General features: G+C 42.6%; 1 protein-coding gene across 13 annotated transcripts in view; it reads left to right on the forward strand.

The window, feature by feature from the left end:
- Positions 1-27,967, forward strand: part of KCNJ6 (potassium inwardly rectifying channel subfamily J member 6) — a 237,211-nt gene that overhangs the window by 154,629 nt on the left and 54,615 nt on the right. For 10 of the 13 annotated variants that reach the window (XR_012160918.1, XR_012160919.1, XR_012160924.1 and 7 more), the window contains one exon: positions 14,833-15,753. Coding sequence is in view for 1 of the 13 variants with exons in the window: in XM_073360849.1 (XP_073216950.1) it covers positions 14,833-15,753 (921 nt within the window). In the remaining 12 variants the exon portion in view is untranslated. Of the gene's footprint in view, positions 1-4,187; positions 4,266-6,041; positions 6,065-14,832; positions 15,754-27,967 lie in introns of those variants that run through there. The other 3 variants (XR_012160929.1, XR_012160927.1, XR_012160935.1) reach the window with 2 other exon arrangements.

Here is a 27,967-nt window from a genome sequence, read left to right on the forward strand (position 1 = left end):
CTCCCCTCCAGCGTATCTACCACTCCTCCCAGTTTAGTATCATCCGCAAATTTGCTGAGAGTGCAATCCACACCATCCTCCAGATCATTTATGAAGATATTGAATAAAACCGGCCCCAGGACCGACCCTTGGGGCACTCCACTTGATACCGGCTGCCAACTAGACATGGAGCCATTGATCACTACCCGTTGAGCCCGACAATCTAGCCAGCTTTCTACCCACCTTATAGTGCATTCATCCAGCCCGTACTTCCTTAACTTGCTGACAAGAATACTATGGGAGACCGTGTCAAAAGCTTTGCTAAAGTCAAGAAACAATACATCCACTGCTTTCCCTTCATCCACAGAACCAGTAATCTCATCGTAAAAGGCGATTAGATTAGTCAGGCATGACCTTCCCTTGGTGAATCCATGCTGGCTGTTCCTGATCACTTTCCTTTCATGCAAGTGCTTCAGGATTGATTCTTTGAGGACCTGCTCCATGATTTTTCCAGGGATTGAGGTGAGGCTGACTGGCCTGTAGTTCCCAGGATCTTCCTTCTTCCCTTTTTTAAAGATTGGCACTACATTAGCCTTTTTCCAGTCATCCGGGACTTCCCCGGTTCGCCACGAGTTTTCAAAGATAATGGCCAGTGGCTCTGCAATCACAGCCGCCAATTCCTTCAGCACTCTCGGATGCAACTCGTCCGGCCCCATGGACTTGTGCACGTCCAGCTTTTCTAAATAGTCCCTAACCGCCTCTATCTCCACAGAGGGCTGGCCATCTCTTCCGCATTTTGTGATGCCCAGCGCAGCAGTCTGGGAGCTGACCTTGTTAGTGAAAACAGAGGCAAAAAAAGCATTGAGTACATTAGCTTTTTCCACATCCTCTGTCACTAGGTTGCCTCCCTCATTCAGTAAGGGGCCCATACGTTCCTTGGCTTTCTTCTTGTTGCCAACATACCTGAAGAAACCCTTCTTGTTACTCTTGACATCTCTGGCTAGCTGCAGCTCCAGGTGCGATTTGGCCCTCCTGATAACATTCCTACATGCCCGAGCAATATTTTTATACTCTTCCCTGGTCATATGTCCAACCTTCCACTTCTTGTAAGCTTCTTTTTTATGTTTAAGATCCGCTAGGATTTCACCATTAAGCCAAGCTGGTCGCCTGCCATATTTACTATTCTTTCGACTCATCGGGATGGTTTGTCCCTGTAACCTCAACAGGGATTCCTTGAAATACAGCCAGCTCTCCTGGACTCCTTTCCCCTTCAAGTTAGTCCCCCAGGGGATCCTGGCCATCCGTTCCCTGAGGGAGTCGAAGTCTGCTTTCCTGAAGTCCAGGGTCCGTATCCTGCTGCTTACCTTTCTTCCCTGCGTCAGGATCCTGAACTCAACCAACTCATGGTCACTGCCTCCCAGATTCCCATCCACTTTTGCTTCCCCCACTAATTCTACCCGGTTTGTGAGCAGCAGGTCAAGAAAAGCGCCCCCCCTAGTTGGCTCCTCTAGCACTTGCGCCAGGAAATTGTCCCCTACGCTTTCCAAAAACTTCCTGGATTGTCTATGCACCGCTGTATTGCTCTCCCAGCAGATATCAGGAAAATTAAAGTCACCCATGAGAATCAGGGCATGCGATCTAGTAGCTTCCGTGAGCTGCCAGAAGAAAGCCTCATCCACCTCATCCCCCTGGTCCGGTGGTCTATAGCAGACTCCCACCACTACATCACTCTTGTTGCACACACTTCTAAACTTAATCCAGAGACACTCAGGTTTTTCTGCAGTTTCGTACCGGAGCTCTGAGCAGTCATATTGCTCCCTTACATACAGGGCTACTCCCCCACCTTTTCTGCCCTGCCTGTCCTTCCTGAACAGTTTATAACCATCCATGACAGTACTCCAGTCATGTGAGTTATCCCACCAAGTCTCTGTTATTCCGATCACGTCATAGTTCCTTGACATCACCAGGACCTCCAGTTCTCCCTGCTTGTTTCCAAGGCTTTGTGCATTTGTATATAAGCACTTGAGATAACCTGTTGATCGCCCCTCATTGCCAGTATGAGGCAGGAGCCCTCCCCTCACAGACATTCCTGCCTGTGCTTCCTCCCGGTATCCCGGTGTCAAAGTAGCTCATTTGATTTCAAAGGCCTTCTCTTTGGGCAGGACCAAATGTCTTCCGTAGGAAGCCAGCATTTACATTATAGAAGGCTTCTTTCCTGTTTGATGAGTTACACAGTGCCAATGAAATGAAAACATTTGCTATTGTTTTATAACATGGGGTACCAATAAGTGAGACTAATAATGCATGCAGCATCCTACAAGCTACTTCTAAGGTCTAAACACCAAACACATTCTTACAACTCTAATATCTATCTTAGCAATACTAACATACAGGTGAGACAGACTGGTTTCCAGCTATGCATTTGTCAGTGTTCAGTGAGGCCTGGGGCCTTCACATGAACTGGCACCAGACCCCCTTCACCCCCACAAAAAATGTAACTAGCATGACATTTACTAACCACCCCCCATTCTGGTCAGTCTGCTTATCTGTTGCATTCCTGTTCCTCACACTTTATCTGTCCTGTCTATTTGGGTCAGTCTTTGTCTGCACCATATACAGTCATTTACACTAGCACAAGATGAATGCAAAATGGATGTAAAACACTACTCAATCAGAGCGGTAACATTTTGCAACCACTTTCCATTGGTGTGACTACACAAAGTGCAGGGCAACAATCCGTTGGACCCTACGCTCTTACATAGGTTTGTAGCTCCTAGCACAAGCAGGCTCTAATCCTGATTGAGGCCCCTTGGTTCTACTACTATAAGAAGAATAATAATAAACTATAAATCACAGCTCACTGTGGCTTGTTAGTTTTATTTTTCTGAGCAAAGCCACTGAACTTTGAAGCAAATCAAAGGAAAGACTCTTATTTACATAAGATAGTTAGATAATATTGGTAAATACACCTGCACTGGTAAATCAACATCATGAGATTCAACAGCAGAATTCACAAACTCTTTTTCCTCCCAGTCTAGGAAGATGTCACTGTCAGATTCTAATGATTTTCATTCTCAAGAGAACAAGAACACAACATGAAAATCTCCCTTGTTCTCCATTGAGGATAGTGGAAGGCAGAAGTTTCTGGCCACCTGTAAAACCTGAAGACTAGGAGCATAAACCATTGCAATCTGTAGCAGATTGGGAAGAAGTTATCAGACAAGAAAGCAACAGGATCAGTTAAAAACAAAAGCTCTGGCTGTGTTTCGCCTTTTTTTCTTTTCTCATCCCCAAACTGAGAGAGTAGTGGACCCTTCTGCAATTTCACAAATATTCTGCAGCAGTTAGGCAAAAGAAAAAGCCCAACAAACTTAGGCTTGGTCTACCCGTGAAAGTTAGTCGACATAGCTACGTTGGTCAGGTGTGTGAAAATAACACACCCTGACTGAGATGGCTGTGCCGACACCAGTGTAGAAGCAGCTGTGTCAATGGAAGCATTTTTCTGTTGATGCAGCTAACTTCATTCACAGAGGTGGTGTTCCTACACTGACAGAAAAACCCCTCCTGTCAGTGTAGGCTGCATCTATACTATGGGGTTATGCTGGTATACCTTGCTATGCTGGTATAGTCTCCACAGTATAGCCATACCATTAGTGACAGCGATGGAGAGGAAGAAGAGACAAGTGTGAGAGACCCTCTGAACAATGAGGTTGTAGTATTACCAAACATAAGCATTCAAAAATCATTAGCCCTCCAAAAGAAATCAAGAGATTTTTAAAAAACAACGTTGGGCTTCTTTTTATTTGTCTTCTTTTTGAGCATATAAGGTTCACATTTTCAAGGTTTTCTCTGCAATCTCTGGAAACTCACTTTAAAAAACTGAAATCTGAGATTCCCATGTAATTCACTGACTCCAGGAGCTGGGGCTTCAGGAAAAACAGCAAAACCACAAAACTCACACTAAATCATAAAAGTTGGCAATACCAAGGATGAGAATTGTAGGAATATGCATAAGTCAGCACACCCCTGAACAAAAAAATCCATTCTGCATAGATCACAGCTATGTACTTTTCAGAAGAAAGTTAAATGTTCACAGTCTTCCCAAATTCATGATCCCCAGACTGAAGAGCTCAAATCTAGATCTATATTTTGTATCTCCAGCCCATGTCTCTTGAAAAGTAATAGAAATTCTTGTCCTTCATCTGCAGGTATATTCCACTGTATAAGATATTAGCTTCAAAGGACTGGTATAGCATATTGATTGAGCCAAGCTATTCCTTCCAAAGGTGAATATTCTTTTCCCATATTTCTATGCCTTATATTTATTGATCAAAGCAGCGCACATTTCCAGAAGCAAAGGGAAAGGTCATATCTTTTACCACTGATCTATGCACATGCATCCAAATAATTATTTTAATCTGAGAGAGTAGAAGTTCTTACGTACAATCCTTTTTCAGAACCTGATAGCAGCGCTCTGTGGTCATTACCAATGCTACTAAGCAGAGGCACTGGAAGTAGCACACGCAATACTAGAGCTGGGTAAAAAATTTTGGACATTTTCTCAGCCAAAAATTCAGATTTGTGTCAACCAAAACATTCAATGATTGCATGTCCATTTTGCCGAATTGCATTGGTTAAAAAAAAAAATCTGAAAAAAATCAAAATGTTTCATTTTGACATTTTCTAAACATTTCGATTTTTTGGTTTAAAACAACTTGATGTTTCAAAATGTCCTTCAATTGTATTTAATTTAAAACAAAAATTAAGAAAAAGCTCAAAATGAAACATTTCATTTTGGGTGAAGAAAATGTTTTCTTTCTTTCTTTTTTTTTTTTCGATTTGCTGAAAATTTTGAAAAATGTTCAGCTCGATATGAAATTAATTTCATTTTTCAGAACGGCTAGTGAACCAAAAATAAGTTTTTGGCACAGCTCTATGCAATACTAAGTAAAATGGGGGTTCAACATTACTTTCAACACCTTTCAGAAGCAGCTGAAATATCTGGATTAGTGAATAGCGTCTTACATGCAGCTCTTTGTTACAGAAAATTGTAATAACTAGAGTTGGGCAAATACTGAAAAAAGTTATTCGCTGATTTTCATTTGAATTTTAAACAAATTCACTTCAACTGCATCCATGTGCCTTTAGCATTCACTTCCTATGAATGTTCTCGTGCATGATTTTACAGCAGAAAGCTTCACCAAAACAGCCAAATGTTGCAGAATATCCAAGTTTTAAATTCATTGTTGTCAGTATTCACATCAGACTTCTGATTCCAATCAGGGAACAGACACATACGGGGTGATTTGCATCCAATCCAAATACCTCAAATTGTAAAAAATCAACTATTTTCAATACCTGCACCAAATTCTTCCTGTTACATGATGTTCGCTCTTGCGTCATTGATCAGAAAATAGCAATCATTCTACCCCTTTTTCACAGTGACATCAGGCCAATAACATACACTATTCTCCATTGCTGAAGTAGTTCTTATTGATCTACAAGCTCTTTATGACTGGCACCAGAGAGCAGAGATCTCAGAAAGCATTCCTACGTCAAGTTATTCCATTCTTCCATCTGTTGAAAACTAACTGAGAAAATGAGTGGAAAATCCAGAACTCAGCCAGGCCCTGCCATATGTCATAATGCTGCTTGGGCATTTGACCACTGACAGAAAACTAGCAGCTATTGAGAAAATCAAGACATCTACACTGTTAGTCTCTCACTTCAGGAACAATCATTTCTGGGCTAATAGTAAACAGAGTCACAAAATGAGGCATATAACCATAAGCAGTCTTTAACTGATGACGTTCAGACATGGGTATTTCTTGTACGCTGACTCTCTCCTTTTCCAACTACACCCCACAACAAGTCAGCAGAGCCCAGTCACCTCCTACTAGTACATCTTATGCAATATTAACCAACCCTTACCAACAGGCCAGTGGAAACTGAGAGTAAACAAAGGTCCTCTGAGAAAAATATCAGGAGTCAGATAGCTACAAAGGAAATCTCACAGGCCATGTGAGTAATGCTGCCGCTCTTCAGCTACGCTGGGAGACATATACTTTACGTTAAAGTATCAGAGGTAAAGCATTTGGCCAACATTTGAAGCTATTGCTACTAAGGCATTGTTTGCATTGTGAAACATTACAGCAATTTCCAGCAGTGGTGCAGCTTCACAAGGGGAAGAGAAGGTGCAAGCTCTGGTATAGGGAGGATATTTTTAATGGGAGAAACCTAAGCTGCATCTACACTAGTGGCTTAGCACTGGTGTGGCTGCACCATTGCTGGGAGCTGCTGCAATATAGAGACTAATCTCTCGAGGGTAAAAATGCATCCTCTGTATCTTGGCTGTCTTCTCAAAAAGACGGCTAGATCTGAGGAGGATATGATGGTCAGTTACAACAGAATTGGACTGATGACAGAAAACATAGGAAAACTTTTCTGAAAGTTAATCTCTGTCACAGAGCAGGAAGAGTTATATAACTGCCCCCAGAACTGTACCTGGGTCTAACAAGCACCCATACATATGGGCCTCTCTGCACAGAGATAGCACATACTTGTCCCAGACTTACCCCTACCAAGGTACCCACAGATCAGACTGTATGTTACCTGTTTGTAAACAACCACAGTGTGGCAAGGTTTGTTTCTCATTAGGGTGTAGAGAAATCAAACCAATGAATTTGTATTTATTGCAGACAAACTCAGACCTGGGATACATGGGTACAGGTCCCATAAAGTCAAAGGAGCCTATACCCACTCATTCTGCGTCTGAGTCTGGCCCACTACTTCTCAGAACAGCTGGGTGGGAGGAGACCGTTTTCTCCTCTTTTCCTTCTCTCTCTTTTTCTATACAGTGGTACTTAGAATGACTGTGTAGCTAGTCTGATCTGATGCTGTTCAGACCCTCCCTGCTGCTGATCCTTGCCTCCTTCTGTGTTAAACTTGCCACCTACTGATCTTTCAGAGGGAAGAGGGATGGCTGGAACCCCCCCTTTTCATGCCCAAAGGATTTAATTCTCTTGTACATGGTGGGGCATTGCTCCTGCATCTCTGTGAACAGCCATGCACTTACCTATCCCTCTGATTTTAATGCCAGCCTGGAACGCTGGCCAACACTCTGGATTATGCATCTCTTTTGTAGATTTCCACGAGGGACCACCATTTGTAAACTATCAGCTGCAGTCCACTTCCGTGCATCATCAGTAACCCGTAACTCAGAGGTGGGCGAACTACGGCCCACGGGACCGTCCTGCCTGGCCCCTGAGCTCCGGCTGGGGAGGCTAGATCACAGCCGCTCCCCTGCTGTCCCTCCTCCCCCGCCAGCCTGAGCGTGCCGTGCTGGACTGCCAGGGCTCTGTCCCGCCGCTCCGGCTGGGCAGCCCGGCGGCATGGCCTGCTCCGGCATGGTAAGGGGGTGGGGAACGGGGGGTCCCGGAGTGGCAGTCAGGGGAAGGGTAGCAGGGGGCGGTTGGATGGGTTGGGGATTCGGGGGAGGGAAGTCAGGGGACAGGAAACGGGGGGTTGGATAGGGGGTGGGGTCCTGGGGGGGCTGTCAGAGGTGTGGATAGGGTTGGGGCAGTCAGGGGACAAGGAGCAGGGGGCTTGGATGGGTCAGGGATTCTGAGGGGGGCAGTCAGGGGGCAGGAAGTGGGAGGGGGCAGATAGGGGGCAGGGGCCAGGCTGTTTGGGGAGGCACAGCCTTCCCTACCTGGCCCTCCATACAGTTTTGCAGCTGAATGGGTAAAATGTGACAGGGAATGCATGTGCAATTGTCTAGGGAGTGTCTATTGTACAGGGAATGAGGATGCACCGCAAGCCTGGGAGAATGTGCCCTGTCAGCAATAGCAAGTGCTAGGTAGTTGGAGATAGGTGTGCCTATTGATCTTGCTCAGAGGAACAATAACAGTCAACCTTGTCCACCAAGAGCCATCCTGCCCTCGTCTCTGATTCAGCACAGTATTGATGTACGTGACTATCTTTAAGCATGTGAGTAGTGCCATGGATTTCAATGGGACTACTCATGGGCTTAGCTACCCTGCTGAATTGAGGCACTAATCCTTATTTAAGATGTTAGAATAATGTGTGTAAGGTACAGATTTGAGGGGCAGGTTTCCTTATCTAACTGACTCTTTAGAGGTTTGCTCATCACAAGTATAAATAAAAGTCTAGTTCACCGTGCAAGCATATCTCTCCCCATTCTGAAAATATCTGCTAGTGTGAGCCCAGGGCTCAGCGAAGCTGAGATTTTACAGAGCTGAGACAGCGCCTAAACCAAGCCAGGGAAACCTGGCAAGGCATTTCAAAGCCCCTGTGACTGTCCTCATCAAAACCAAAGGCAACGCTTTGTGTGGCTCGCTGTCCAGCCTGGGTCTGGAGCATGGGCGGAGAAAGAGCAGCAAAGACTCAGCAGAGCAGGAGCTCTGACAGAGCAGGCATCTGTTTGCACTATGCAGCTGAACAGTCCTCTCCTGATCTAGAGGGGCCGACAATCTCACCACAGCAATGGGGAACAGCTGGATTCCTGGAGAGCCAGATATAATGTTTGCTTAACAAATTCATAGGGAGAAGGCATCAGAAATAATGTAATAAACTATGTTACTGGAAACAAACTGGAGTGGCATATTAAGTAACTGATGTCCACCTCATTCACTCAGTTTGGCTATAGCAGTGGTCCAGAAACTGTGGGGCACACCCCCTTAGGGGGGCACAGAGGAATGTTTGGGGGACGCGTGGCAGGTCCCAGGCCAGCCCCCATGGGGGGCAAGGAGGGAGCACCACCCAGCCCTGCTTTGCCGGCAGGCCAGCTCTGACCCCAGCCTCAGCTCCACACTGCCCCCAGCCCAGCTCCACCCCATACTCCGCCTCCAGCCCAGCTCCGCCTTCATCCCAAGCTGCTCTGCTGAGTCAACTGTGCAACAATGGAGAAGGGGCGCAGACAGATTCCATAACTGTGGGGGGGGGAGGCAAGGGCGCAGCAGGAAAAGTTTGGGCACCACTGGGCTATAGAGATTATTCAGATAGAAGGCTTAAATATCATATTGCCCAAATGTATCCTTATAAATATCCACTCAAATCAAAAAGTTATTGTTTTCATGTCACTTTTTGTTCCAATTCCACAAATATTCTAGTAAAGGAGTTTATTGGCAGGAACAATGAGGAAAACAGCAAAGTTAAAGTGAATATTAGAGAATATTAACAAAAAGCAAGATTGCAGTTTATAATGTAAGCATCTGCACCATAAACTTAATTCTAAAGATTACACACATCCAACCAGGAAAGGAGAGGAATACCACGTAAATTAAGTCAAACTATAATCAAAACTAACTAATGCTGCATTAATTTTAAATACCTGCAATGAACTACTTGAGAATAATCTTCTTTGAAACTAGGTGAATAACTTTCAATTACTAATAAATTGGACGAGATAGTAAATTGTACACAAACAATTCACAGACCCATAAAGAGGCTTAATTCATCTCATAAGTTATTCACTAGGGAACAAGTATCAGAGGGGTAGCCGTGTTAGTCTGGATCTGTAAAAGCAGCAAGGTGCCATAGGACTCTTTGCCGCTTTCACTAGGGAACATTCATGCGGCTCTATTTATACCAGAGTTCTGTTGCAAATGGTAAAGGTTGTAATTAAGGCTAAGATTTTGTCATGAATATTTTTAGTAAAAGTCACAAACAGGTCACAGGCAACAAAGAAAAATTCACGGAAGCCAGTGACCTATCCATGACTTTACTAAAAATATCTATGACAAAATGGGCAGTTCAGCTACAGGGTCCCCACACCGCCCACAGTGGCTGAGCAGCTTCAAGGTCCCTGCTCGGAGCTCTGGGGTCCCCCACCACCCGCGGCTTGGAGCTGCGAGGGACGCCTGCTGCCCACAGCTCAGAGCTCTGTGGGACCCTGCCACCTGTGGCAGCCAGGAGCTGCGGGTTACCCCCATCGCCCTCCACAGCTTGGAGCTCCCCGTGGCTCCTGGCCACCATGGGGGACCCTGCAGCTCCCGGCCGCTGTGGGCTACAGTCACGAAAGATCACTGGAAGTCACAGATTTCACAACCTCCGGGATAAAATCGTAGCCTTAGTTATAATTCATACTGACCTTAGCAAAACCACTTAATAATTTTGTATATTGTCACCTCCAATGTAATATACATTCACACTGCTCTACAGTCACATTGATATGAGTATTTCATTTAGAGAGATATAAGCCCTATGGAGCAAAGATCGTCTTTTTCTTCTGTTTGGCAGCCCCTAGCACAATGGAGTTTGGGTCCATGACTGGGGCTCCCAGGAGTTACCACGAGTTACCACAATACAAATAAGTACTATTGCCACTACTAACAACAACACTTAAGGTATCGTTATTAATTTTTGTTCACCTGCAGCCCTGAAGCTAATGACAGAGCTATACTTTTGGTTTCCCATACAATAGTTCATCAGTAGTATCATATTCCCGTTATCCAGGACTATACAGATCGCTTTGTTTGTGAAGCCATTAGAGGATTCCTTTTTGAGTTCACAGTAATAGAGACAAGAACAAATGCGCATCGCTAGGTACTGCTATGATTAAATAGGACTGAACCAGTAAGCGGACTTATTAATGTTTACACATTCATGTAATTGGACAGAATGTGACATGAGCACCCTGCAGGCATCTAGGCACAAAATTTAACCATCTAAGGGATGCCCCACTGAGTATTACATTGAACAGAATATGCTAAATAGCCAGGGTATTGCTACCTGTGCCATCGTGTTCACACATGTTTAATGCAGACTGGTCTATAAACAGTCCAAGGTAGAAAATACTTATTCAGCATGTGGGTTAATTATCTATATATGTTTGCCATGAAGAAAACCACTAAGAATAAAAATAGCTTTCAAGTAAGATAGCAGCCATTCACTCCTGCGTCCCTGGAATTATGACAACCATTATATAACTGCAGAGAGAATGAAATGAGATAAACAGCATAAGCTAATTGGCTTGATACCAAGTAAAAATATCATTAGACTAAATGTCTTGTGGCTACAGCACCACCCATGTGTGACTTTTCACTGGCCCTGGGGATGTACAAGGGATCCTGCCAGGTGCTTAAAAGATGTTTGCCTGGCATCTCTGTCAACACACAGATGCACATTCCGGGCATCATTTAGTTAGGGACTTGCTGCTCTTGTGTTTCCCTTTGGAGCTAAACTCCAGACTGAGAGCATGTCTAGTTGCTGACAGCCACAAGGAGGACACGTTTGGTTATGACTTGCTTGGGTGGTGGAAAGAGTAATAGGATTAATTGGGTATCTTGAATTGCTGTGAAAAGGTTGGAGTATTGAGTTTAACTTTTTCGGAGACTGCCTGACAGTCTAGAGAGGTTGGCATTGGGAATTGGCTGAAGATCCATGCAGATGTCTCCAACATAATCTAAGTCTCTGTGAGCACCTATTTGTAAGATGTTCTATTGAAACAGTTTTAGATTAAAGTTAGTGATTGTCTTTGGTTAATAAACGTGAGTTTGAAGTGTTTGTTTTTTTGTATGCAAAGAACCAGAATGTGAGCAGGACCGAATGGCTAGGCAGCAGTTCTGCGGAAAAGGACCTAGGGGTGACAGTGGATGAGAAGCTGGATATGAGCCAGCAGTGTGCCCTTGTTGCCAAGAAGGCCAATGGCATTTTGGGATGTATAAGTAGGGGCATAGCGAGCAGATCGAGGGACGGGATCGTCCCCCTCTATTCGACATTGGTAAGGCCTCATCTGGAGTACTGTGTCCAGTTTTGGGCCCCACACTACAAGAAGGATGTGGATAAATTGGAAAGAGTCCAGCGAAGGGCAACAAAAATTATTAGGGGTCTGGAACACATGAGTTATGAGGAGAGGCTGAGGGAACTGGGATTGTTTAGTCTGTGGAAGAGAAGAATGAGGGGGGATTTGATAGCTGCTTTCAACTACCTGAGAGGTAGTTCCAGAGAGGATGGTTCTAGACTATTCTCAGTGGTGGAAGAGGACAGGACAAGGAGTAATGGTCTCAAGTTACAGTGGGGGAGGTTTAGGTTGGATATTAGGAAAAACTTTTTCACTAGGAGGGTGGTGAAACACTGGAATGCGTTGCCTAGGGAGGTGGTGGAATCTCCTTCCTTAGAAGTTTTTAAGGTCAGGCTTGACAAAGCCCTGACTGGGATGATTTAATTGGGTATGGGTCCTACTTTTGAGCAGGGGGTTGGACTAGATGACCTCCTGAGGTCCCTTCCAACCCTGATATTCTATGATTCTATGATTCTTATATAGCCTTATGGGTGTGAAAGAGGCTTCCCCCCACTCAACAGAGAGAGGTCTGTGAGGGCCACTCACACTAGAAGTCTCTGCACTCCCTGTGCTCTGGGGTGCATAAGGACTGCTCATTTCTACTAGAAAATCAGTGGCCACCTTGGAAATTCTGGACCTAAACCTTTCTTGTGCTTCAGATCACTCAATGTGGAGGATCTTACTTAACATAAAGCACTTTGTGAGCTTCAAATTAAATATGCCAAATAAATGCAAAGTAATAGCAGTATTAATAAGTGCTTTAAAAGCAAAAATAAACCTACAAAGTAGGCTACAGAGTGCAGTACCTGGTTGCTGGGAAGTTCAATCTCTGGAGACATCCTTTCAAATTTATTCTTAAACCACAAGTGAAATTAGTGTGCTTGTCTCCTCCTAGTTCCACTACATTATTTGGTGCCACTTGCAGTCTTTGCTCAAGAAAGGCTCGGAACTGGAGTTGTGCAACAAAGTTTGCTTGAATAACAAAACTCAGCAGAGACCATCTGCAAAGACTGAAATGCATTGTCAAAGCTTACACAGTGTCTCTTTGCATATGCCAGAGTCTAACTATAATGGGAAAGCAAAATATTTCAAGCATTTTAAATATAATAAACCATTACATGGACATTACAAGTCTAACTAACATTACATTAAAACTCTAAGCCAGAGGCTTCATAACCCACTCCTGGCTATTTCAAGGGGCTGCTACTGGATTGATTTTATGGATTCCAGGGACTGAAATTCCCTTAGACACAATTGTGAGTTAAGCATAGAGTGTAAAGCCTTAACACCAAATTTCCTGGCTTTAGTTTAAGTCAGCCCCAAAAGGTTTCTTGAATGCGCTTTTTATGTGTTTATTTCATTATACTGCATTAGTGGTAATCCAAGAAGGCAGCACTGTCACCAGCTGGGATAAATTCATCCAGAACTGACTTGTTGGAACATCGCTGTAAATGCTGCCCCTGAAATCAGCTGGAATAAAATTCTTTTAAAGAAATAGTAACAAGATTAGAAAATGACACAGGATGGAGTCCATAACATGAACACACAAAAATGCTAGCAGGTTTCAATGCTACTACCAACCTTCATGCCTTTATTTCACAGAAAAGGCAATTGGGTAGACAAGGGCATGGCTGACAGCTGGATGGGGTAGAGAGACAGTTGTATTTTTGCGACATCTTCTTTTCATGTGTATTTTACCTGCACCTAGAATTTTACAGAGAGCTTCTGACTCTGCTCCAGAGGAATGAAGCCATACACATCCCAAAAAACTCGAAGTGATTCAAAACTCAGCAAACCATCTGCTTAGCTACACCGGTTGCTAAAAACAAATCACCTAAGCGTTCTGCAATCTGAATAGAGAGCCTAATTCACAGATTCATAGATTTCCAAGCCCCAAAATAATTCCTTTTGAACTAGAGCCAATCTCATAGTTCAAGGCCTCTGTTTTGATATTCAAAGCCTTCTATGGCATTGCTTCTAGCTACTTGAGAGACTGCTTCTCCCTCCACTATATTCTATTGGAACAACAAAAATCAGCCAATAGGGTGAGGTTTGGGAGAGCAGGAGCTGTAATTCACACAGGAGCTCGAAATGCATTCCTACAAGAAATAAGAATAACCACAGGTCTCCCTGTGCTCAGAATGACGTGCAAAACTCGTTCATTTGACTTAGCTTTCCCTCAGTAAGTTTTTCACACCCCCACATTCTCACACACAAACAAAAACTGTATAAACTAATCAAGCTATTTCTCTCAAAAGGGTGGGAAGGAAGTGGGGACAGAGAAAGAGATTGTTACTGTTGTTTCCGTTTTTTAAATATTTGGGAGGCACTCAGATATGAGAGTGGCTAGGGGCTCGCATCCATAGAAAGGAAGGTGCACTACGATTAATAGCCTCATTCTTGGGTCCTCACCCAAGTAAACTAGCATGGCACCAACTTCTGAAGTACTGTGTGTTTTACATTAGTGAGAGGAGGAAACAGACTGCTCAGGCTCAATATAAATACATCTATTTTGTATAGCAATTAGTTAGAATTGCTGTTGGTGTATATTATTCTAAGGCCCAAACTTTCTTCCATTGAGGTCAATGACAGCAGAAAATAAAGTGTTTTTTAAAACCACTTACATGTATTTAATTCTTTTCCCCTTAGTAATGGCATCAATGTAAAAAAAATAGTCTAAAAATTGCTCATTTTCTCTGCTCATATTGGTGACTTAAGCCCCAAAGCAGATCTGTTTCTTCATTTATATAAGTGCTATCTCCAAGAAGATCATTCTTGGCTTATAAGCAGGACTGATGTATTACATTTTCAAAGGGGATAAAACATTTATTTGAATATTTGTTGCAGAATTTAAACACTGGTGTAGACAGGATCAAATCTCTGAAATAATAGATAGGAAGCCCATGACATAAGAAAAAGTTTCCTTTCAAAGTTATTTCTATTAGATAGTGAATTAATACTTGTTTCCTACTGCTAATATAGAAGGAAGTTGTGTGCGTATTCAATTGTCCGTAAACACATAAATATTAATGTCTTTTTTTTAATGGCAGCTAGCGTATTTGAAGAAGACTCAATGGAGCAGGATGTGGAGAGCCCTGTCACGATACAGCAGCCAAAGTTGCCCAAACAAGCTAGAGATGATCTTCCAAAACACATAAGCAAAGTATGTACCAAGAGAAAAATTCAGAGGTATGTTAGGAAAGATGGGAAATGCAACGTCCACCATGGGAACGTGAGAGAGACTTATCGTTATCTGAGTGATATCTTCACTACCTTAGTCGACCTCAAATGGAGGTTCAACCTTTTGATTTTTGTCATGGTTTACACGGTGACGTGGCTCTTCTTTGGAATGATCTGGTGGCTAATTGCTTACATCCGAGGTGATATGGAACATATAGGAGACAATACATGGACCCCATGTGTCAGTAACCTCAATGGGTTTGTCTCGGCCTTTTTATTCTCAATAGAAACAGAAACCACCATCGGGTATGGTTATCGGGTCATCACGGACAAATGTCCCGAGGGAATTATTCTGCTTTTAGTTCAGTCTGTTTTAGGTTCTATTGTCAATGCTTTCATGGTTGGTTGCATGTTTGTGAAAATATCCCAGCCCAAGAAGAGGGCAGAAACCCTGGTCTTTTCTACCAACGCAGTCATTTCCATGCGGGATGGGAAGCTGTGCCTGATGTTCCGAGTAGGGGACCTTAGGAATTCACACATTGTGGAGGCATCAATACGAGCCAAGTTGATCAAATCTAAACAGACAAAGGAGGGGGAATTTATACCACTCAACCAGACAGATATCAACGTAGGTTATTACACAGGGGATGATCGTCTCTTTTTGGTTTCACCACTGATCATCAGCCATGAAATTAACCAGCAGAGTCCTTTCTGGGAGATTTCCAAAGACCAGTTGCCCAAAGAGGAACTAGAAATTGTTGTAATTCTAGAAGGCATGGTGGAGGCAACAGGTAATGTTTCTTATACCTTGTGTAAAGTATACATTTTAATTTTTAAGGTAAATTGATTTCAGATACAAACTGTATTCAGCAGGGAAAATACAGTAAATCTGAATTGGACTGGTCGTTATACTCCATTTGGTGCCTCTTGTGCCACAGAAAACCTTTGTTTTCACCTCACTTTAAAAGAATTACTTCAACAACGGAAGCAGACATGACATTTGCAAAAGGCATCAGCAGTATGGTTGGGTTTAAAATTAAAAGCATGCTCAGTTTAATTGTGTGCTCAACCCTGCCCAATGAAATCACATTTGTTTCTGATCTGATTTGAAAATGATATAACATTTATTGCTGTCTAAATTTTCCAGAGCATCCCATTCCATTATTTATCATTCTATCACAAGCGTAAATCAAGCCTGTAGAACCTAGTGTGATAAACTGCTTTACAGTGCTTTGTAAAAATCTAATCTGAACCCCTGATTAGACATAATGTGAAAATATTGTAGTACCTGCTGTTCCCAATTATTCATAGGTAATGCAAAAAGAACTGTGTGCTATGTGCAAACTTCTACCATGGAATTCCCCAAAGATGTTTGCATCGAGTGTGAAATGATAATATGTTAAACTTAACACTTTATTTTTTAATCCTTGTTTTGTTTTAACTTATAGGCTGGTTTTACTTTAGATTCAAAATATCAAGGACTTGATTCTCATTTACACTAAGGCCCTTTATGCCATTCTGGCAGTGTACAGGAGCCTTAAAATAGGTGTATACAGCTAAGGCTAAACTATCTGTTCGCTCTTGTATTTAGCCGTGACATTTTTAGTACCTTTCCCAGAAGAAGAGCTTTGTGCAGCTTGAAAGCTTGTTTCTCTCACCCACAGAAGTTGGTCCAATAAAAAATATTACCTCACCCACCTTGTCTCTCTAATATCCTAGAACCGACATGGCTACAACAACACTGCATATAAACGATGGAAAGGCATACAGGATGAGGGGAGCAGTGTCACACATGGAATAAAAGCAATAGATTCATAGATTTAAAGACTCTAAGGCCAAAAGGGGCCACTATGATTGTCCGGTGTACACAGGCCATGGAATTGTTATCAGAAACTGGATTAAGACATATTTTTTAGGAAGATAGCTAAACTTGTTTTAAAGACCCCAAAAGACTGTGAGTCTACCACCTCCCCTGTTAAGCTGTTCCAATGTTTAATTACTCTCACAGCTAGAAATTCCATCTTAGTTCAAGGTTGAATTAGTCTAAATTAAACTTACAGCCACTGGATCTTGTTATGCCTTTGTCTGAAAGATTGAAAAGCCCCTCAGTGTCAGATATCTGTTGCATGTGTAAACAACCAGGCACATTGATCAAGTCATCTCTCAACCTTCTCTGTCAAAAACTGAATAGACTGAGCTCCTTGAGCCTCCTATCAAAAGGCTTGTTTTCCAGCCCCTGGATCATTTTTGTGGACCTCCTTTGAACTCTCTCCAGTATTTCCACATCCTTCTTGGAGTGTGGGCTCTGTATTCTAGAACTGGACACAGCTCTCTAGTAGCAGTCTCATCAGTGCTGTGTGTGGCGCACAGAGGCAAGATCACTTGCCTACTTCTACTTGATATTTTCCTTTTACTTCGTCCAAGGGTTGCTTTAGCCCTTTTAGTCACAGCATAGCACAGAGGGCTTATGTTAAGTTTGTTCTACAATGACGCCCCCAAAGTCCTTTTCTGAGTCTCTGCTTTCCAAGACAGTCTCCCATCCTGTAGGCATAGCCTTATTTCTTTCTTCCCATTATGTATTACCTTGCATTCATCTGTATTGAAACACATTTTGTAGGATTGTGATAATTTAACCAGGCAATTCAGATCACTCTGTAACAGTAACCTGTCCTCCTCCTTATTTACTATCCCATCAATCTTCATGTCACCTGCAAATTTAACCAGCAAAAGATTTCATCTCATCATCTATATCATTGATGAAAGTGTTAAATAGTATTGTACCAAGAACTGAATGCTGAGGGCCCCTGATAGTAATGGCTTCATTCATATATTGCTTAGCACATATTGCAAGGCAATATAAAAATAAAATACATCCTGGATAAACAGCTGGAGCTCAAATCTCTGACAATGACAACACAAAAAATTATTTGTTGGGTCTCTTAATACATTTACAGATCAAGGAACTACAGCAAACTGGTCTGTGACACTGGAAATAAATGAACAGAAAGCAAATCTCAAAATAGATACTGGTGCTAAATGCAATGTAATCACAGCAAACTTACACAAAACGATTAGTGACTGACGCATGTTCAAATTGCAAACATAACTTGCTTCATTTAATGGGAACAAAATGAGCCCATATGCAGTGCCACACAGGCACATATAGAGAAGAACAAATACTTCTCATAGAATTTGAAATGATGAAACAGAAAGATCCATATATGCTTGAGCTGAAGATAAGTCTGTAAATGTAGATGATCAAATGAGTGTATAACTTTGTCTACTGAGCAGGATGCAAAAAGGTATTCTTAAATCATTTGATGACTTGATAAAGGGACTGGGATCCTTTAATACATCCTATTGATATAGGTCCCCTTGTCATAGAATATCAGGGTTGGAAGGGACCTCAGAAAGGTCATCTAGTCCAACCCCCTGCTCAAAGCAGGACCAATCCCCAATTTTTGCCCCAGATACTTAAATGGCCCTGTCAAGGTTCCTCCCCCACTCTGAACTCTAGGGTACAGATGTGGGGACCTGCATGAAAACCTCCTAAGCTTACTTTCACCAACTTAGGTTAAAACTTCCCCAAGGTATTAATTTTATCCTTTGTCCCTGGATCTCCACTGCCACCACCAAACTCTAACTGGGTTCCGGTTCTGGGACTGGTTCTATCTGGGTCTCTGGGACTGGATCCACTACTGCTGTTGCAGACATTGGCCTGGGGTCCGGCTCCATCACCTCTGACCGGGTCCTGGTAGAAGTTTCCAGAACAGAGCTAGGCCTCACGGCTTGTTTAGCCTGGCTGCGGGTGACCATTCCCACCCTCTTGGCCCACTTCACATGATTGGCCAAGTCTTCCCCCAACAGCATGGGGATGGGATAATCATCATAGACTGCAAAAGTCCACGTTCCTGACCAGCCCTGGTACTGGACAGGCAACTTGGCTGTAGGCAAATCGAAAGAGTTGGACTTGAAGGGTTGAATCGTCACTTGGATCTCTGGGTTGATTAAATTGGGGTCCACTAAGGAAGCATGGATAGCTGACACTTGTGCTCCAGTGTCCCTCCATGCGGTGACCTTCTTCCCGCCCACACTCACAGTTTCCCTCCGCTCCAAGGGTATCTGGGAGGTATCTGGGCCTGCGGACCTCTGGTGTGATTCCGGTGCAATGAACTTTAATCTGTTGGGGTTCTTGGGGCAGTTGGCCTTTACATGCCCCAGCTCGTTACATTTAAAACATCGTCCAGCTGACGGGTCACTGGGGCGAGGTGGGTTGCTGGACAACAGGGTGGTGGGACGATAAGGTGTCTGGAAGGTTCTTTGGGAGGTAGGTGGGGCCTTGGGCAGACCCCGGTAATAGGATGTGGTCTTGGGTTGTCCCTTCTGGTCTCTGCTCCAACTGCGACCAGTTTTCTTCTTCTCTGCCACCTCCACCCATCTGGCTCCAATCTCTCCTGCCTCGATTACAGTTTTGGGCTTCCCATCTAGGATGTATCTTTCTATTTCCTCAGGAACACCCTCTAAGAATTGTTCCATTTGCATTAGGAAGGGCAGATTTACTGGAGATTCAACACTTGCTCCTGATATCCAGGCATCCCAATGTTTCACAATGTGGTAGGCATGTCGGGTAAATGACACGTCTGGTTTCCACCTTAGGGCTCTGAACCTCTGATGAGAATGCTCGGGTGTTATCCCCATTCTGACTCTCGCCTTGGATTTAAACAGTTCATACTTGTTCATCTGTTCTTTAGGCATTTCAGCCGCCACCTCAGCTAAGGGTCCACTGAGCTGCGGCCTCAGCTCTACCATGTATTGGTCTGTAGAGATGCTGTACCCAAGGCAGGCCCCTTCGAAGTTTTCTAAGAAGGCCTCAGTATCATCGCCTGCCTTGTAGGTGGGGAACTTTCTAGGATGGGAAGTGGTACCTGGAGAAGGATTGCTTGGGTTTGTTGGTATATTCTGCTTTTTACCTTTTACCTTTTTTACCTTTTTACCTTTTTTACCTTTTTACCTTTTCCATCTCCCGTGCATGCTTCCTCTCTTTTTCCTTCTCCTCCTCCACATGCTTCCTTGCCTCCATTTCCCTCCTGTGGGCAGCCTCCTGTACCTCCTTCTCCAGCCGCATGAGTTCTATCTGTCTTTCATGTTCCTTTTGTTTTTCCTCAGCCTGAAATCTGGCTAATTCCTGCTTTTGTTGAGCCGTGGATTCTGTCATCCTAACCTCTCTGTTTTTAACTAACTTTACACCCGAGGTTTAGAAATAAACAAACAAAACTTGGCTGTAAAATTTTGCTGTGCTGGAATAGGATACCTATTCTCTGATAGTGATTGTCAGCCTACAGAAAAAGACAATTCCCTTTGTCTCTGCTCTGGTCCCAAATCAAAGCAAAAAACCTCCAACTACTTGGAAACCTGCTTACCAGCAGCCTAAATGAAAAAAAATTCCTTTTCAAACCGGTGCTCCTTGTAAAAAAATCAAAATCCTAAAAAAAAACCAAAACCCTGCCACTTTTGTCTCCAGGCAAATGGGTAGAACACCGCCCCCCCCCCCCCCCCCCCGTTTACTTTTAGGAAAAAAAAAAACTCTGGGTTGGAAGACTGTGAATTTCTCTGCAGGAGTTAAGTACCCTGCCTCCAGGCAAAGAAAACCTGCAATTCACAAAGATAATCCCCTTTTGTCTTTGCTCTGGTCCCAAAGCAGAGAAAAAACTAGCTGCTTTCAGTTGAACCTCCTTTCCAGAAGCCCCAAAGGAAAAAAAAAATCCTTTTTAAAATCTGTATTTCTAGTTCAAAAAAATCTCAAATTGACCTCAAAATGATTTCAGGTTAATCCCACCACTCTGCCACCATGTCAAGGTTCCTCCCCCACTCTGAACTCTAGGATACAGATTTGGGGACCTGCATGAAAACCTCCTAAGCTTACTTTCACCAGCTTAGGTTAAAACTTCCCCAAGGTACAAATTAATTTTATCCTTTGTCCCTGGATCTCCACTGCCACCACCAAACTCTAACTGGGTTTACTGGGAAACATAGTTTGGACACATCTTTCCCCCAAAAATCCTCCCAACCCTTGCACCCCACTTCCTGGGAACAGTTTGGTAAAAATCCTCACCAATTGAGCCATTGGCCATTATCTTTGAAAACTCGTGGCGAACGAGGGAAGTCCCGGATGACTGGAAAAAGGCTAATGTAGAGCCAATCTTTAAAAAAGGGAAGGAGGATCCTGGGAACTACAGGCCAGTAAGCCTCACTTCAGTCCCCAGAAAAATCATGGAGCAGGTCCTCAAAGAATCAATCCTGAAGCACTTACATGAGAGGAAAGTGATCAGGAACAGTCAGCATGGATTCACCAAGGGAAGGTCATGCCTGACTAATCTAATCGCCTTCTATGATGAGATTACTGGTTCTGTGGATGAAGGGAAAGCAGTGGATGTATTGTTTCTTGACTTTAGCAAAGATTTTGACACGGTCTCCCACAGTATTCTTGTCAGCAAGTTAAAGAAGTACGGGCTGGATGAATGCACTATAAGGTGGGTAGAAAGCTGGCTAGATTGTCGGGCTCAATGGGTAGTGATCAATGGCTCCATGTCTAGTTGGCAGCCGGTGTCAAGTGGAGTGTTCCAGGGGTCGGTCCTGGGGCCGGTTTTGTTCAATATCTTCATAAATGATCTAGAGGATGGTGTGGATTGCACTCTCAGCAAATTTGCAGATGATACTAAACTGGGAGGAGTGGTAGATATGCTGGAGGGCAGGGATAGGATACAGAGGGACCTAGACAAATTGGAGGATTGGGCCAAAAGAAATCTGATGAGGTTCAATAAGGATAAGTGCAGGGTCCTGCACTTAGGATGGAAGAACCCAATGCACAGCTACAGACTAGGGACCGAATGGCTAGGCAGCAGTTCTGCGGAAAAGGACCTAGGGGTGACAGTGGACGAGAAGCTGGATATGAGTCAGCAGTGTGCCCTTGTTGCCAAGAAGGCCAATGGCATTTTGGGATGTATAAGTAGGGGCATAGCGAGCAGATCGAGGGACGGGATCGTCCCCCTCTATTCGACATTGGTGAGGCCTCATCTGGAGTACTGTGTCCAGTTTTGGGCCCCACACTACAAGAAGGATGTGGATAAATTGGAAAGAGTCCAGTGAAGGGCAACAAAAATGATTAGGGGTGTGGAACACATGACTTATGAGGAGAAGCTGAGGGAATTGGGATTGTTTAGTCTGCGGAAGAGAAGAATGAGGGGGGATTTGATAGCTGCTTTCAACTACCTGAGAGGTGGTTCCAGAGAGGATGGTTCTAGACTATTCTCAGTGGTGGAAGAGGACAGGACAAGGAGTAATGGTCTCAAGTTACAGTGGGGGAGGTTTAGGTTGGATATTAGGAAAAACTTTTTCACTAGGAGGGTGGTGAAACACTGGAATACGTTGCCTAGGGAGGTGGTGGAATCTCCTTCCTTAGAAGTTTTTAAGGTCAGGCTTGACAAAGCCCTGGCTGGGATGATTTAATTGGGGATGGGTCCTGCTTTTGAGCAGGGGGTTGGACTAGATGACCTCCTGAGGTCCCTTCCAACCCTGATATTCTGTGATTCTATGATTTGCATAGGTGACCACAGACCCAAACCCTTGGATTTGAGAACAATGAAAAAGCATTCAGTTTTCTTACAAGAAGACTTTTAATAGAAGTAAAGAAATCCCCTCTGTAAAATCAGGATGGTAGATACCTTACAGGGTAATTAGATTCAAAACATAGAGAATCCCTCTAGGCAAAACCTTAAGTTACAAAAAAGACACACAGACAGGAATAGTCATTCTATTCAGCACAGTTCCTTTCTCAGCCATTTAAAGAAATCATAATCTAACACATACCTAGCTAGATTACTTACTAAAAGTTCTAAGACTCCATTCCTGTTCTATCCCTGGCAAAAGCAGCATACAGACAGACACAGACCCTTTGTTTCTCTCCCTCCTCCCAGCTTTTGAAAGTATTTTGTCTCCCTTATTGGTCATTTTGGTCAGGTGCCAGCAAGGTTACCTTTAGCTTCTTAACCCTTTACAGGTGAGAGGATTTTTCCTCTGGCCAGGAGGGATTTTAAAGGGGTTTACCCTTCCCTTTATATTTATGACAAGCCCCCTCAAGGATTGAACTCACAACCCTGGGTTTAGCAGGCCAATGCTCAAACCACTGAGCTATCCCTCCTCCCCTTGTCCTCCTTAAGCAAAATCACACTAGACTGACAGAAAGTAAAAGCTGAATTCAACCAGGTGGTAAAATTAGATGTTATTGAGCAAATGCAAATAGCACTGACTAAGGCCATGTCTACACATCACATCCCTCCTGAGCACCATAACTATGGTGACCTAACTTTTAAGGCCTAGATTAACAGTACAGTCATTGTAGTAAAACCAAACTAGTTAAGAATTCCTATAGAACCAAAGGATTTGAATACAGCCACCAAATTGCCTCAGAAGAACAGCTGAGAATCCACATTTCATAATGCAAAAAGTATTTTCAGTTTTGGATGCAAGGGTTTGGGCCAATCCAAAGTACAGAAAGCGTTTCGCTCTGCAGTTTCCACTTCCCTTTTAGTAGATCTATGTTAAAGTGACTTGTCTTCTGCTGTGACTTGGTACCAAAGTATTACATAAGAACATAAGAATGGCCATACTGGGTCTTTGAGAATCCCAGATCTTTCAGAATTTATACTTGAAGGAAATGACTGTTCATTATCTGCTGATTCGGGGCAAAATGAAGCACACCACAATGAGAGACTGTTATAGTCTGCAGCGAGAGAAAAAAAGCGAACAGGAAAAATGCTGATCAGGGAGAATCAGATTAGTCACTCATGACACAGCCTGAGTAACAAAGGATTTTGATCAGAGTGCAGAAAGATGGCAATTGTACAAACAGATCCCAAAACAAGGAGGTCTTTCAGAGATTCACGAGTATGTCAGCATATCTAAGCAAATTCATCCCTAGTTTGTCATACTTAAGTGTTCTACTCAAAATGCAGATAGAGGACAGGACAGAATGGCAGTGGGATGACTGGCAAAAGAAATGTTTGGGGGAGTTTAAAACAAATATTTTACAGGAGCCCTGGTATTTTGAGATTAACAAATACCCTAAAATCTCAGTCAATGCAAACACACATGATATGAAGGGTTATCTTTCTGCAAAAGTGTCACTCATTGTCATGCGTTCCCAAGCATTGAGTAAAACACAACAGAAATATGCTCAGACTTAAAAAGAAATGCTCAATAGAATCTACCATGCCCAGAAGGGTATTCAGAAGCGGAATACTCCCAGGAGAGTGGTGTGCACAAAGGTAGTTTAAAGTTCAACTTTTCACACTCCTGATGGTGTGCTATGTAGCGCTGGTCCCTTTGTGCCTTTCTGAAGCGGTCTGAGGCTTGCTTTAACCTGTGATGAACTGCAGCAGTTACAGGGAGCCACACATTTACCCAAGAACTGGCATACTTGAGGGACATCCAAGCTATACCCTCTTTCCACAGATCATGTTCTATTTTCACTCCAGTGCTGAGAGCAGGTGGGGATGTGTGAGGCATAAGAGTGCCTATGTCAATTTATATCACTACAAGATTAGGGAGGTGATCCTTCCTGGGCCAGTTAAGCCACTTTAGGACCCCTAGATTACACTGGTGGCATGATACACGGTGGCTACTCCCCTACGGAGGATCTGGCCCATGTTTGTACAGTCCTGGGAAACAGGATGTAATGTTCCCATGTGCCTTAAAGGAGAGTTCCACTTTGAAGGGGGAATATGCACTCTATTTTCCTTCCTATCTCTGGCATAGACAAGCCTTTGATAGGAACACAACTTGCATGATGCAGACAATTTGTGTTATCGCTGATTAATATTGGCCAACAGGTCATAATTTTGGTTTATATTAAAATGTCACCATTGATTTTATATTGTTTTACAGAGGAATTAGAGGAGTTTTTGTTTACACTATGAACATTTTTACTGTGCCTGAATATGAACCAGAACTCCTAGTTAGAGGGGCTGTTTGCCACATAGGACTTAGGTAGATTTTGTAGATCAAAAGAGCCTCAACTCTGTCTGCCAGAGGAGCACGTCTAAAAGGTAATACTAGGCTGTTTAATTGGGTTGGATGGGGACAGGGATTATTTTTAAACAAAGTTTTAAAACTTCACTCTGGGTGTTCTTCTTTGTACAAGCCCCAGAAATGCTTTTGAAGGTTTAAACCCATTGCCTTCTGGAGAAGGCAAATATTTAGTGAGTCACAAAACATGGGCACCAACACTAATAACCTATACACATTATGATGTGACCACTGGCAGCCGGGGAGGGTATGCACTAGAAAACCCAATGGCAGTTCCCCCCTTGTGAAAATGAAAATGTGAAAAGTGAGACAGTAGCTATTATAAACATTTTATAATGTGTTAAAAATAAAAGGCAACACAGGAAATTGCATGGCAAAGTATATAGACATCTTCAGGTTCATATGGAGAATGATACAAATATATTTGTAATATAACTCATTTATATTTCTGACACATGGACAGCTTGAGACCAATATTTGCAGAAGGGTTTATAGATACATAAACAAACATGCTCACTAGCTGTAGAAAATGTGTGTGAAAAGCAGTCAAATGTGCGCATAAAATGTTATTTATATAGCAAATGAGGCAATTGGCTAGGCACACATGGTAGAAAGTTGTGTCTGCTCTTAACTACAACCCTGGTGATTGAATGATTTATTGTCTTTTTGCTCCAATGCTAATCGGTTTCCACACTTCCCCCTTATGATTGCCCTATCTTAACAAATGCCTCCGTTTGACATGGCCCTGTTTGCCATTGTAATACCCTTTTGGTATGTCCTTAAGGTCATTGTTTAACCTTCCCTGGCCCTGCATAACACTAATATACACATAGGAGTATGGCATCAAAGGCTGATAGCATCCTCCCTTCCTGCTAGAGAAGGTACATACAGTGCCATGACTCATACACAACTGAATTTTTAATACAATGCACCCTAAAGGTATTAATCCTAATTCAGTAAAGTTTATCTTAATTCCACAAGGTTTGTTCAGGATATTACTGATATGGTCAGTCTGTCGCATGGCTGTTATTTAATGATATTGAGAACAAAGCAACAACTAAGGCTGTCAAGCAATTAAAATAATTAATCATGATTAATCACGCTGTTAAACAAACAAGAATATCATTTATTTAAATATTTTTGGATGTTTCCTACATTTTCAAATATATCGATTTCAATTACAACACAGAATACAAAGTGTACAGTGCTCACTTTATATTTATTTTTTATTACAAATATTTGCACTGTAAAAAAAAGAAATAGTATTTCAGTTCCCCCATTACAAGTACTGCAGTGCAATCTCTTTATCATAAAAGTTGAACTTACAGTTGTAGAATTATATATAAAAAATAACTGCACTCAAAAATAAAACAATGTAAAACTTTAGAGCCTGCAAGTCCACTTAGTCCTTCTTCTTGTTCAGCTAATCACTCAGACAAACAAGTTTATTTATATTTGCAGGAGATAATGCTGCCCGCTTCTTGTTTACGACATCACCTGAAAGTGAGAACAAGCATTCGCACGGCATTGTTGTAGCCAGTGTCACAAGCTATTTACATGCCAGATATGCTAAAGATTCATATGTCCCTTCATGCTTCGACCACCATTCCAGAGGACATGCGTCCATGATGATGACTGGTTCTGCTTGATAACGATCCAAAGCAGAGTGGACCGACGCATGTTCATTTTCAACATCTGAGTCAGAAGCCACCACCAGAAGGTTGATTTTCTTTTTTAGTGGTTCGGGTTCTGTAGTTTCCGCATTGGAGTGTTGCTCTTTTAAGACTTCTGAAAGCATTCCACACCTCGTCCATCTCAGATTTTGAAAAGCACTTCAGATTCTTAAACTTTGGGTTGAGTGCTGTAGCTATCTTTAGAAATCTCACATTGGTACCTTCTTTGCATTTTGTCAGATCTGCAGTGAAACTATTCTTAAAACGAACAACATGTGCTAGGTCATCATCCGGGACTGCCATAACATGAAATATATGGCAGAATGAGGGTAAAACACAGAGCAGGAGACATATAATTCTCCTCCAAGGAGTTCAGTCACAAATTTCATTAACACATTATTTTTTAACAAGCTTTGTCAGCATGGAAGCATGTACTGTTCTAACATTCAGGTGACATTATAAATAAGAAGCGGGCAGCATTAAGTCCTGTAAATGTAAACAAGCTTGTTTGTCTTAGCGGTTGGCTGAACAAGAAGTAGGACTGAGTGGACTTGTAGGCTCTAAAGTTTTATATTGTTTTCTTTTTGAGTGCAGTTATGTAACAAAAAAAGCTACAGTTGTAAATCGCACTTTCACAATAAAGAGATTGCTCTACAAGTGAGGTGAATTGAAAAATACTATTTCTTTTATCATTTTTACTGTGCAAATATTTGCAATAAAAATAATATAAAGTGAGCACTGTGCATTTTGTACTCTGTGTTGTTATTGAAATATATTTGAAAATGTAGAAAAACATCCAAAAATATTTAATACATTTCAATTGGTATTCTATTGTCATTTAACAGTGTGATTAAAAGTGTGATTAATCCTGATTAATTTTTTTAATTGCGATTAATTTTTTTGAGTTAATCACATGAGTTAACCGTGATTAATTGACAGCCCTAGCAACAACATATTTTCAGTAGAGGAGCTTCTCTTTTTGGTTAATTTGGCAGAGAGACCTTTACTGGTAGATTTGAGCTCATAACTAAGACAATACTGGGATTTAAAAACCTGTACAAAAGCCACAAGGACTGCTTTCCACTGACCCTGAGTCTGCTGTCAATGCTGCTCCACGGCTGGCACTTTAGAGCACATAGCATGAAGCAGAGCAACTCAAACATTCTGTTCTTCTTATGCCCTATCACTCTGAGACCAAACATGTCACCTCCATGATGCACATGATACCCACAGGCAGAGTAAATGAGGA

The sequence above is a fragment of the Lepidochelys kempii genome, chromosome 1, assembly GCF_965140265.1.
Source record: "Lepidochelys kempii isolate rLepKem1 chromosome 1, rLepKem1.hap2, whole genome shotgun sequence".
NCBI lineage: Eukaryota > Metazoa > Chordata > Testudines > Cheloniidae > Lepidochelys > Lepidochelys kempii.